The sequence below is a fragment of the Rhipicephalus microplus genome, chromosome 1, assembly GCF_043290135.1.
Source record: "Rhipicephalus microplus isolate Deutch F79 chromosome 1, USDA_Rmic, whole genome shotgun sequence".
NCBI lineage: Eukaryota > Metazoa > Arthropoda > Arachnida > Ixodida > Ixodidae > Rhipicephalus > Rhipicephalus microplus.
The window spans coordinates 191859066-191872352 of record NC_134700.1 but is presented as its reverse complement, the minus strand read 5'-3'; the positions used below and the strand labels follow the sequence as shown (position 1 = coordinate 191872352).

The following is a 13287-nucleotide window of genomic DNA, read 5'->3' as shown; positions in this document are numbered from 1 at the left end:
TTGTATCACTAACTGAAATAGGCGCTTAACTCTTGATTGTGATCCCTATAAGAAGTTGTTCCTAAAGCTCATGCATGGTGTCACGCAATAACATTCTGCGATATTCAGAACGCTCGCAAATGTTCTCTAGTAGCTAGAGAAGACGCATACTCACAACCTGTTTGCGGGGCAACAAAAATCAACCCAACAATGGTGACAGAAAAGACTAACTGTGTGTTTCTTTTTGACTTTATGGCAATAATTTACCGATAACGCCAGTCAAACACTCACGTTTTCCACGCAGTCTTGTCGTCCAAGAAACTCAACAGCTTTCGCATCTTAATGAGGGCCACAATTCCTTTCCTAACGGCAGCGCTGTCGGACATCCGTGCATCTAACAGAGCTTTGTTAATGTTGAAGGTCTCCCACGGCGACAGGAAAGTGAACTCGTCGTTCCAGGAATGTCGTTCACTGGTGGAATTCACGAGCGACCCCTTCGTGGTTGTCAGTTTTTTTACCAAGGTGTACATTTCCCAAGCAAAATGCTTCGCTTCTTGAGACGTTTCCACGTCTTTTACAGTCTGAAGAAGAGGGAGAAAAAAACGTTATTCATCATTCCTTTCTGTTTTGTACGCTACACCAGCAGAAAGTCACTACTAAAACGCTTACGTTTGAATCTGCCATCAGTTCTTGGATGACGGCTGTGAAGTTTGTGCTGCAAATGGCGTGTGTGAACATGTGTCTCTCCAAATCGTGGTGCACCATGTCAGTTTCGTTCCACTGATTGCATATTTGGCGCTGCACTTGAAGGAAATTCCCGATAGGAGAGTAGTTCTGCGGCGATTTCAATTAAACGATTGTTACACGGCTGTCTGATTAACTGCAATTTACTACCTTACCTTTGCTTTCTGTTGAACGATTAGCGACGACATCATCGTCTCCGCAGCCGCTGGAAGCATTGGCAACCACGTGTTTAGAAAGAAAGCTGTGTTTGTCTTGTTACCAAACACTTCGTCAATCGGTATGAATGAAGATCCTGAAAATAAAGATTTGATTATTAATAATTGAAAGAACGACCTTGGAATTTCGCTCACTGGCAGGTGCTGTAATAGCAGCAAAGGGTATTATAATTTCTGAACTTAAAAAAAAAAAGATTAGTTGGCACGCGCATAATTCAGTAGGATTTGTCACTTAAACCTGTAGAATTTAAAAAAAAATTGCAAAAGTGAACTAGCAGCAAGCGTACGCACATACGTGAAAACAACGATAGGTCGCATCTAGCTAAAAAATTTAGGTGTGCTTTTGAAAACATATCAATCATACGGAGGTAAATATATATAAACTTCAAATATTTGGGAGAATTACAAAAGAACAGCAAAATCTCACTAACTGCCATCTACCGCTTAGTTATTTTAAAATGTTAGGAGTAGTCTATCTAAAGTACTTTACAAAACGCAGTAGAGAACTAACAGAATTGTGAGGCTCTTCGTGGAGCGGAAATCAACAAAGTTGTGTATCGAAGACGGAAAAAATATCAAATAACAGAATAAAAGAAAAGCTGCGAAAGAATTAAACGTTAATAGAATATAAGGCATGATATAGAACATATATAGAAAGTTCTGGTGCATGTGGGGATCAGTTTTAGTGATATGAACAAACAGTCAATAAAATTTTGCGAGAACCACCATGAAACCTTATAATTTTGGAAAATCATGTGTTATCGCTGTAAGCATGCAGAGAACAATTCTTAGCTAAAATATTGCCGACACATATCCCCCAAGGCTTTAATATATTTATCGAGTACGAGCCATTCTAGGCATGAAAATTTTGCATTATCTAGAATTTCTGATATGTCAACTATGCTGAAGTGTGCCATTAGAAGGGGGGTGCACATAGCGTCTCCAGAGCAGACCACCATCTGACCCGAGTTGCAGGTGCCCGTCGTGAAAACTGCTAGTATCGCTGCGATTCGATGGAATATTTTGTAAAAGTGAAATCACCCCCTGTGGACTCTCTCAAACGCGCCACAAAGGTAACACCAAAACTAATTCAGAGACATAAAAGCTTAACAATGCATTCAAATCGAATGTCTGAAGACTCTCTGAACAATAGGTTCGAAGAAATGGCCGTATACCTGCCTTTATACTGCCGTGTCATCGTGTGGACCAAGTATTTAAGGGCACTTAGTGCGTGGTGGTAGTTGCTGCGGGCTTCGTCGCTTTCAAACTGGGCTTCTAGGAGCGAAGACCACGTTTCTACCCTGTAAAGAAACAGAAACAAGTAAAATTTTACGTGATATAACGAACTGTTTTGCAAATGTACTATTCCTCAGCAGTGGATGTTGAGCCAATTATCGTCAAGGGGCACACACTGCATACAATATTTATTAACCTTGAAAACATAACACTTATGTCCTGAAAATTTATTCGCTGACATTGAATGCACATCACAACTTTTTCTAATATTTGGTAATCGATTTTGTACGACTTCATTATTTCTCGCTTCACGCATGGTCTATTTGAGCAATTTAAAGTTGTGCGTTGTTTGTGTGAAAGCTTCAACTGGAATAGCACGTGGAGGTATAGCCTATCACAACAGTTAAACCTGGATATAACGAAATTTACGAATTCTCGGGAAAATTCGTTATAAAAAGGATCTCGTTACATGAAGGTGCGGTACGAAAATTCAGAAAATAAACGCGCAATTTAAGCAAAAGGGGGACTGGAAAAGGCAGAGCTAACCCAAAACACAACAGTAAAAAACTGCGATATTATTGCGATACCAATTATATGGACACAATTGGTGGGGTTTTGCCGTCGCCGCCATGTTCCGTAACAAGTTCAAATTGCTAACATGCTCGCGCGTGGTAAGTTTCACGAGCGGGTAAAAGTAAAAGTGCGGGAGCACTGCGGAAACAGAGATCAAATGAGTTGGCCCATCCCTATCTCCTGGAAAGTGCATAAGATACCATCCTCCACGCGTTAAAACTGCTGTCGAATGCTGAAACAGAAAGTAAACCACCCGTCTTGCACTACCATGAAACAACGCGGGGTGGGGTGGGGGGGGGGGGCTCTCGAGTAGCAATAATGAACTTAGATATTAGCCAGGGCGGTCGCGATCGCTGGCACGCTTGCTATCTTAACGAGTAAATCAGTGCGCTTTCAACGCGAAGAGACTGTGCGAAAAGAGCACTTATCCCTGGAGCGGCCGTATTTGCTCACACCCGCGTTTTTTGGTAGTTCGGCGATATCGGATCCAAAAGAGTTGGCTGCCAGCCTTACTTCGTATCACATTTTTTTTTGCTATTGCGTTCATTGCAGTGCATTCAACGCGCCATCGTGTGGCCAGAACTGATCGGCCAACAGCGAAAGCTTGCGAATTCGCGGCGCGGTGCAAGACAGAAGCGCTTGACGAGTCGACCTCCGAAGATCCTTCGTTACCGTGGTCGCGGAGAGTTTCCATCAGCGCCTAATCTGACATCCCCTCACATCCCCTCGGCTGTGACGACACGGTTGTCCGAAATCAAGAAAATAAAAGTCACAGCTTCACCACAAAGGCAAAGCAATGAATGCGATAGCAACAACTTGGAATGATTTGATGACTGATGTGTGGGGTTTAACGTCCCAAAACCACCATATGATTACGAGAGACGCGAACAACTTGGAATGTAACGCTCGGACCGGCAAGTAGATCGAAACGTGCAGCGCGCTGCTCACGCACAAAATGACGCATGAAAACAATATACACAGGACGAGAGAGAACTAACAACGTTTACTGATTGACACTTAATGCGCTGCTTTAGCAAACACGAGGCACGAAACGTAATCACATGTACAGATACGAGTGCGAACTAACAAGTGCCCCAGCTATTACTTCGCCGTGTTTGAAAGGCGCACTCCTCGCAAAGGGCGCCTGTACAGTGAGCGAAGTGATCTTTGCGTGCCCGGCAACTAAACAAAATCATTCCGGTCAACGGTCGAAGGCGCGCGATTCTCCGCGATTCTCCCTATCGAAGGATAAGCGCACGCGTACAAATCATCCACCCTTACCCCCCCCCCCCCCCATTCACGGGGCAAAATACGCGTGGGAGATGAGCGCGCGTCGGCGCATCATGGCAAACTCGGCGCCGAGCGCGGGCGGCTTTTTTTTTCTTGAGCTTATATATATATATATATATTGTGATAAAGAAAGAGCGTCGTTGGCAAGCAACATCGCCACCGCTTGGGTACTGGGTGCTGGGCTTCGCTCGCTCGGCTCGTGCTGATCATCGCCGGCATCTGCTTGACCGTTGCTCTTGCACGATCGTGTTTCTTCTTAGGACCACCGTCGCAACAGTCGTCAATAAACCCTTTTTCAATTGGTGGAGGTGCTGACATTCCCCGTCGCCTGAACCTGGGTGCTGCCATTCGCCATCGCCTGAACCTGGAGCTGCGCAACCGAACGCTACCTCCCATCATGGCTACCAACAACGCGCAACCTGGCTCTTCCACTCCATCCCCCAGCAACCCCGGCGTTCTTCGTTTGCGAGAGCCCAAGGTCTTTAGCGGAGCTGATGAGACCGACGTGGAAGACTGGTTCGCTAACTATGAACTGGTGAGCGCAAACAACAAGTGGGATGACGCGGACAAATTGACTTACGTCATCTTTTACCTCACTGACGTGGCCGAAATGTGGTATAACAACCACAAAAACGACATCACGACGTGGTCCACCTTTAAAACCTTGTTTGCTGACGTTTTTGGCCGACCCGCAGTCTGCAAGTCCAGAGCCGAACAACGCTTGCGGACTCGCGCACAATAGCCAACGGAATCTTTCACCAGCTACATCGAAGACATTATTGGTCTTTGCAACCGTGTGAACACCACCATGCCCGAGTCGGAGAAGATTCAACACATCCTCAAAGGGATAAATGACGGTGCATATCAGCTGCTCCTGGCCCGTAATCCTGCCACCGTTGCGGAACTTGTCACTTTGTGTCGAAGTTTCGACGAGTTGAGCAAGCAGCGCGCCCTGACTCGGCCATTTTCCTCACACGCCGACTCTCTCCAGTCTCACTTCTGTTCCCGACCACTCACCAACCCTGCAAGAGATTAAAGACTTTGTGCGTGAAGAAGTAGCTCGGCAACTGTCGTTGATTCCCTTCACGCAGCAGCCGCCGTCCTCTCGTCTGCCCTCACCACTCCGCGACGTTATTGCCGAAGAGGTAGCTCAGGCTGTTCCCGTCGCTGCCCACCAGCAGCCTGTGGCCATGCCTGTTGCCCATGCGCCGGCTATGCAGCCCGTGGCTGCGCCTCTTACGTATGCCCAGGTGGTACGTAGCAGACCCCGCCAGCAGCATTTGCCACCCATGTCTTCAGTCGCTCCCCACTCCGCCCCATTTTCGACACCTTGGGCCGCACCACGAGTCAGCAATTCCTGGCGCACTCCTGACAATCGACCGATCTGCTACGCCTGCGGTACTCCAGGACACGTGGCACGATATTGTCGCCGTCGCTTCCAACCACTCCACGACGCTACTCGGCCGTTACCGTATGACCCTCAGTCCATGCACATACCTGCTCCCTATCCCTCACCGCAGTATGGATGCACTAACTTTCCTGAGTCTCGGTCACACCAGCCTCAAACTCACTCTCCCCGCTCCCCATCTCCTCGCAGGCGATCACTGTCCCCAATGCGTCCTAGACCCGCTTCCTCCAACCGGGAAAACTGAACGCCGCAGTTCCAGAGGCAAGAACTGCGCCGTCGTCGAAATGCTCAAGTCCTCGCACTTCACCAGCTAACGTCGTCGCTATATCTGTCGATGGTGTTTCTACCTTTGCCCTCGTCGACACAGGTGCTGCCGTTTCTGTTATAGCCGCCCAGCTCTGCCGCTCCCTACGCAAAGTGACCACGCCGCTCTCTGGACTATCGCTTCGTACAGCTAGCGCACAACAAGTTCGACCTCTTGGCACCTGCACGGCCCGCATATTCATCCAAGGCTCTATGTACGTTGTCGAGTTCATCGTCCTTTCGGTGTGCTCGCATGACGTTATCCTCGGGTGGGACTTTCTGTCAAATCATCATGCCATCATCGACTGCGCACGCGCTGAAGTTCAATTTTCGCACCTGTGTGACGAACCTTTGCACGAAACCCTTGAGCGGTCGCCAAAACTTGTCGTGCGTGAGGACACTGAAATTCCGCCAGCCTCTCTTGCCGTTGTCCCGGTTTGCTGCGATGACTATAACGATGCTACAGTAATGTTTACACCTTCCGACATTTTCATGAGCCGCAGAGCCGTTTCCTTGCCTTTCGCTACACTCGACGTCACTGCGGGCCGAAGCAATATTTTCGTCCACAACCCCCTTTCTGCACCGCTTACGCTACTTGCCGGCGAATGTCTCGGTCGAGTGGAGTACCTCGATTCCTCTTTATTCCATAACATGCCAGACGAATCGTGCAGTAGCGCCTCGACCGAACTTCATGCCCTTTCCCCACTGGAGTGCTCATCGAGTGACACCTTCTCGAGTTCCATCGCCGACACCTTAAGTGCCCATGAACGCGCCGAGCTTCTTAATCTCCTCCAGCACTTCGCGAATTCATTCGACGTTTCTCAGCCGCAATCGGGTCGGACTTCCGCAGTGCACCACTACATTGACACCGGTTCGCACCAGCCATTGCGTCAAAGACCGTACCGTGTCTCTGCTGCAGAACGTCACGTCATCAACGACCAGGTTGAAGAGATGCTACGCCGTCGCGTTATTCGACCATCGCACAGTCCTTGGGCATCTTCTGTCGTTCTAGTTCGAAAAAAAGATGGATCGATTCGATTTTGCGTCGACTACCGGCGATTAAACAAGGTGACGCGGAAGGACGTCTATCCATTACCGCGCATTACCGCCCTTGACAGCCTACAAGGAGCCGAATTCTTCTCCTCCTTAGACTTACGATCTGGATACTGGCAGGTTCCTATGGCAGAAGCTGATCGCCAGAAAACTGCGTTCATTACACCAGATGGCCTGTACGAATTTAACGTAATGCCATTTGGTCTTTGTAATGCTCCTGCCACGTTTGAACGGCTCATGGACAACACACTGCGTGGACTGAAGTGGTCTGTGTGTCTATGCTACCTCGACGACATTGTCGTTTTCTCTCCCGATTTTCCTACGCATCTGCTTCGGCTCCAACTGGTTCTGACGTGTTTAACCAACGCTGGGCTCCAACTGAACCTTAAAAAGTGCCGCTTCGCCACGCGAGAGCTGTCCATCTTAGGGCACATCGTCTCCAAGCATGGTGTTCGACCCGACCCTGCAAAACTGCGAGCAGTCGCTGAGTTCCCGAAACCAACTACACTGAAAGAATTACGCAGTTTTGTCGGACTATGTTCGTACTTCCGGCGCTTCGTGCGAAATTTTGCATCGATCATGTCACCACTGACCAACCTCCTACGCGGTGATGCAGACCTTTCATCCTGGTCTTCTGACTGCGACGTCGCGTTTGCCACGCTCCGTAGTCTGCTAACATCTCCTCCAATTCTTCGGCATTTCGATCCAACAGCTGCAACGGAAGTTCACACAGACGCTAGTGGGGTTGGTCTAGGCGCCGTCCTCGCCCAACGCAAGCCGGGCTACTCCGAATACGTCGTCGCTTATGCGAGTCGCACACTTACTAAAGCTGAGGCCAATTACAGCGTCACTGAAAAAGAGTGCTTGGCGCTAGTGTGGGCGCTTCGCAAGTTCCGCCCTTATTTGTACGGTCGCCCATTCGACCTGGTAACGGACCACCATGCACTTTGTTGGCTCGCCACATTGAAAGACCCTTCTGGCCGCCTAGCTCGGTGGGCACTGCAAATCCAGGAGTACGACATTCGTGTCATCTATCGCAGCGGACGCAAGCATTCTGACGCCGACGCCCTGTCGCGTTCGCCTTTACCTCCCGACTCGGCCTGCGGAACCACTGGTATCTCCATCGCATCTCTCGACCTCGACTCCTTTACCAGGGAACAACACAAGGACCCGTGGATCGCTTCTCTTTTTAACTGTCTTTCTGGATCGTCAACCACTGTGGTACCACGATCTCTCCGACGTCAAGCTGCTCATTTCGCCATTCGTGATCGGCTACTACACCGACGCAACTACGCCCCCGAAGGTCGTAAGTGGCTCTTGGTTGTCCCGCGCAGCTTGCGATCACAAATCTGCGCCTCCTTTCACGACGATCCCCAATGTGGTCATGCCGGAGTTTTCAAAACTTACGAACGCATTCGCCATCGCTTCTACTGGCGCGGAATGTATAATTTCGTTCGAAAATTCGTTATGGGCTGTCCTGACTGTCAACGTCGCAAATCACCGCCTTTCCACTCGTCCGGTGCGCTTCAACCGCTTCCGTGCCCTGCCAAACCTTTCGATCGGATCGGAATTGATCTCTATGGCCCTCTACCGACAACATCAGATGAAAATCGGTGGATTATAGTCGCTGTGGACCATTTAACACGCTACGCTGAGACCGCCGCCCTTCCAAGTGCCACTGCGCGGGACGTAGCATCCTTCATCCTTCATCGCTTCATATTACGACATGGTGCACCTCGAGAACTACTAAGCGATCGAGGTCGAGCCTTCCTATCAGAAGTCGTCACGTCTCTGCTTTCTGAATGCCATGTTGTTCATCGCAAGACCACGGCATACCACCCGCAGACTAACGGGCTCACGGCAAGATTTAACCACACCCTTGGCGATATGCTCGCCATGTATGTGACATCCGATCATACTAACTGGGATCGCATTCTTCCATTCATTACGTTCGCATATAACACTGGGGCACAGTCTACCACTGGATTTTCACCTTTCTTTCTTCTTTATGGACGCGAACCATCCCACACCATCGATACTCTCCTTCCACACCGTCCTGACGCATCCGAATGCCCATCTGTGTCCGAAGCTGCCCGAAATGCGGAAGAGTGCCGTGAACTCGCACGCACCTTTACGTCTCGAGAACAACAGCGCCAGAAAGAAAACAACGTCGACTCTTCACAAAGCCCCAGCTATTCCCCGGGATCACTTGTATGGCTGGCTGTTCCTTACCAAACCCCCGGCATTTCCTCAAAACTCGTTCCAAAGTACGAGGGCCCATACCGCGTTTTGGAGCAAACCTCGCCGGTGAATTTTCTCATCGAGCCACTTTCCCCATCTAACGACATGCGCCGGTGGACGTGACATCGTCCACGTCGCCCGCCTTAAGCCATATTATAGCCCTCTGCCTCCAGACTCTTAGGTCGCCAGGATGGCTCTTTTTTGGCGGGGGCAAATTGTGATGAAGAAAGAGCGTCGTTGGCAAGCAACATCGCCACCGCTTGGGTACTGGGTGCTGGGCTTCGCTCGCTCGGCTCGTGCTGATCATCGCCGGCATCTGCTTGACCGTTGCTCTTGCACGATCGTGTTTCTTCGTAGGACCACCGTCGCAACAGTCGTCAATAAACCCTTTTTCAATATATATATATATATATATATATATATATATATATATATATATATATATATATATATATATATATATATATCAACGTCGTCGGGGGCCAAACCATGCACACGCACACGGCGTTAAAAACGAATAGGGAACGACACGGCCACAGACACCGCGGAAAACTATTCGGTAAAGAGCCCTTCATATGCAACTATGCAACGTGGCCCCACATATGTGACGATAACTAAATGCGCGGCACTGCCAACGTGAAAACTAGTTTTTTTTTTTTTAGCTTTGAGTGTGTGTGTGGGGGTGGGGGAAGGTCCGCGCATGCGCCCGTTTTGGCGAGAACGGCGGCAACGCCGGGTCGTGGGGTGTAGGCCCGTCTGCCCGCCTCGTCTTACACCGCTCGCTCTCGCCTGGTGCATCCTGCGTGCCGCCGCCGCTTTGCGCTTGGTCGGGTCGGCGGCGGGGCAGCTTCGGAAGATGCATGCTCGTACCAAAATGCTAAAATCTGGAGTGAAATTTCTAGATTACCCGTGGCGAAAGTTCGTTATATCAAGGTTGTCTCCCGCTGTTACTTTGTTACATAGAGGTCGCAAGCGCATGTGCTTCTATAGAGCAACGGCGGGGAATAGAAAACTTCATTATATTGAAAAAAATCGTTATATAGAGGTTCGCTAAAATCAGGTTTAACTGTGTTTCATGTGTTTGCTGAGGATGAACTGGTATTATCTTCTGGCAAGAAGTTTTTACCTGTTTCAAATGGTAGTTGATGCTAATTAGGCTTAGGTTCATTTGAACATTTATGAAATACTTTAGGCGAAGTTTCACAGACATCATATCGCTAACATTGTATCCCTACAACTTTGACTGGCATCAATAGCATGCATATGAGCACACACCCATAGTAATTTAGTGCGCAGCCTTTTTATTTGCTTTGTTTAGTTGTCTCACCTGCGTGCCATTTGACTCCAATGGCGTCTTCATATTCAGATGTAGTGGTAACTGGAGAGACCTTATTTATAAAATTTTCAGCACTATATCTGTGTATATATTTCTATAACTCCTAATTGCACCCTTATTGATTGGTATACTTTGTACAATACATATTGGTGCTTTAAAACTGTTTTCTATACTCACTTTTTTAGGTCAAACTTCAAGAGACCGTTGCTCAGTTGATTGACAAAAGATTCGAATAGCTCTTTCCATTTGACAGCGGTCAAAAATGGCACGTCTGCTGTGGCACCTGATCTGTACGAAGCAGCCAGTTCATCGTAAACGTCCATGGCGGCGTCGTAAAATTTGTTAACATCATCTGCATTAGCTGGATTCACCTGACAAAAGCCAAAAAATGAATTAGCTGGAGCAAACTTACCTACTCGTTTCTGATATATAACGAATATATGTACTATTTCAGTTGCATAGCATTCCATTATGAGGAAAGCTTAATTACCTTCATACATAAATCTATGGTACCTGTAAGTGTTGTTCGCTGCACTTACAAAGGACTGGCTGCTTACTATAAGGTGACTGGGCAGTGGTTGGCGAGTGAAAACGAATTGACAGATTTCACACTTGTCTGTTATATAGGGTGACATAGCACTCAAAACTGACGGTAATGTCGATAACTATGCCGCAAGAACGTCAGTTCAGTCCGAAAGACGCAATATTGATAGCGTTTTCGGTGTATTATACAACTATACAAACTAAGGTTCAGTGGCATCGGCCATGTATTGCAGTAAAAATTCACTATTTAAACAAAAAGAGACGAGAACACTGTTATGCACATAGTGGAAAACGTGAATAGATGTAATTACACGACTACAGTCTCTCACTGCCACAAAGCTGATTTAATGAACGCTGTGGACAGAAATGAGCAAACTTATTGCCTCTCGAGTCGTAACACTCTCAGCGGGGAGACAGCGCACGCTAAAGTGATCAGCCATCTTGATTCGTTCAAATTTGCCGCCCTCTGTAATAGGAGGGCCGCGTACGGCATGAGCTGGCGAAAAAGACGCACGTACACACTTGCTTCAAAGTAAACTCAAATAAAATCTTACCTGAATTTGGTCGCACTTTGACTTCAGTTCGTTTACCGTATCGGCGGGGCTGAATTTGCAGGCCAAGTGGTGAATGGAGTCCGTTGGGACAGTGTCAATGTTGTTGCCAAGAGCAAAGTACTTCGTCCATTCGGTCTTTTTTAGAGAGCAAAATCTCTCAAGACCGTCTTTGGTGTTGGCAAAGTCAGTTATTATCGCTTTCACCTGAGAAACCGAAAAGTGCACAGCTGCTAAGCGATCATTTTCACAGGGCATATACGCTGTCATAGATTATCAGAAATGATGCAATACAAAAGTAATCTCAAGACCGAGACGTACATATTTGGACTCCATGACCGTGTCAAAAGTGACGTCGACAATATTTGTACTGGCGTTCAGGACTTGCAGAATCGCGTTGATATTTTTGTTGTTCTTGTTATTTTGCAACAGGCTTTTCCACTTCAAGTTCCCTGCCATACAAGAAGACGAGAGATGAGGAGGCACGTGCGGACATTTTTTTTTTTTGTACCGATAGACATCGACATAGCCCAACAATATAGGTATACGTACAAAATGGAGCCTTCAGTCTGCATGCTGTTTTCGAAGTTGCCTTAAATATGGACTCCAGCGCAGCAGTGTCATTTTCGAAAACAACGGTGATTCCCTTGAGAGCAGCCATTACTTTGAGCCGATTAGCCGATGATCTGAAAGGAAAAAAATTATGAAAAACATGTTCATTGTTTGAAAACCTTATGTTCTATGATCATTGCGTTTGTTTAATCTCAACTTCGTAGATAGAGCGTAGTGCAGATTACGCAGTCATGCACCTTCTCTTTCGTGCTTATTTCATCGTCTTTCTGTTATAAGTCTTGAAGTTCTGAAGTATAACTACAAGTATACAACCCAGGGCTTGCTTGGCGGCACTGAAAGATTTTCCTGGCTTATCAGCGTTGAACAAGTTTCTCTTGAAATCTGATTAACATTAAGCGATATAAGTTATAAAACTGGATAAAGTTGATTGATTGATTTGTGGGGTTTAACGTCCAAAAAAACTGGATAAAGTGGTGCAAGTTCGCAGTAAACAGTGCAATATGAAAGATCAAGTATGGCACAAAAAAACAGTAAGGCCGAATGCAGAAATAGTTGAATAAAGTGCATCGAGTGCTCTTAAGGTACCACTAATACACGACGAGAAGTATGCTGTCCACGCAGCTACTCTCGCGCAAACACGTGGCGTTCAAGAGTAACAGCAGTGTAGCTTAATTATCGCATTGACGTAGCGTCAGCAAGCGCTTACCTGGAATCCCAAAAGTTATTGGAAAGAAAATGGTTCCACTGAGTGCTGTTGAACAAGCGAGAGGCTCCCGACTGCGGTTCTTCGTTTTGCAGCAAGCTTACGATACGATGAAGGATCTCGAAAAACCATTGCAGCTGGTCTTGTTTTGGAAGCGGCTGTGTACGGCCACTTTTCTTTAAAAAAAAAGAAAAAGGGGCACATAAAGTGAGTATTAGGTCAGAAAGAAGAGGTTAAGAGTGTGCAATATATTTTCAAGGGGCTCCTATAACAACCTCTGAAAATGCAAAGAACGACGGGGTTACTCCGTGCATTTCTGTCTTGTCAGCACAATTCGTAACGTCGGCAGTCTGCTGACGTGACATCATGAGCAAGTAAGAGCTCGATTGGTCCGTACACGAGGAATGTCAGTTGTGAATCATCTGCTGTACCCTGCTTTACCTAGATACGCACGCCCGTTATTCCGCGTCTTGAATGACCATAGCGCGCTATCAGCTTATTTCACTTCGTTTTGTCAGTTTCAGAGTGTGCAAGTGTAA

The 13287-nt window shown here is 47.4% G+C and overlaps 1 protein-coding gene across 1 annotated transcript in view; it reads right to left on the bottom strand.

Moving 5' to 3' along the window:
- The window catches only part of LOC119178525 (uncharacterized), a 206808-nt gene that overhangs the window by 52230 nt on the left and 141291 nt on the right, over positions 1–13287 (bottom strand). Inside the window, exons 23-31 of the mRNA XM_075889229.1 lie at positions 12752–12924; positions 12025–12158; positions 11794–11924; positions 11476–11679; positions 10556–10749; positions 2118–2239; positions 879–1015; positions 649–813; positions 271–560 (exon numbers count right to left, since the gene is read on the bottom strand). Coding sequence (XP_075745344.1) covers positions 271–560; positions 649–813; positions 879–1015; positions 2118–2239; positions 10556–10749; positions 11476–11679; positions 11794–11924; positions 12025–12158; positions 12752–12924 — 1550 coding nt within the window. The remainder of the gene's footprint in view (positions 1–270; positions 561–648; positions 814–878; positions 1016–2117; positions 2240–10555; positions 10750–11475; positions 11680–11793; positions 11925–12024; positions 12159–12751; positions 12925–13287) is intronic.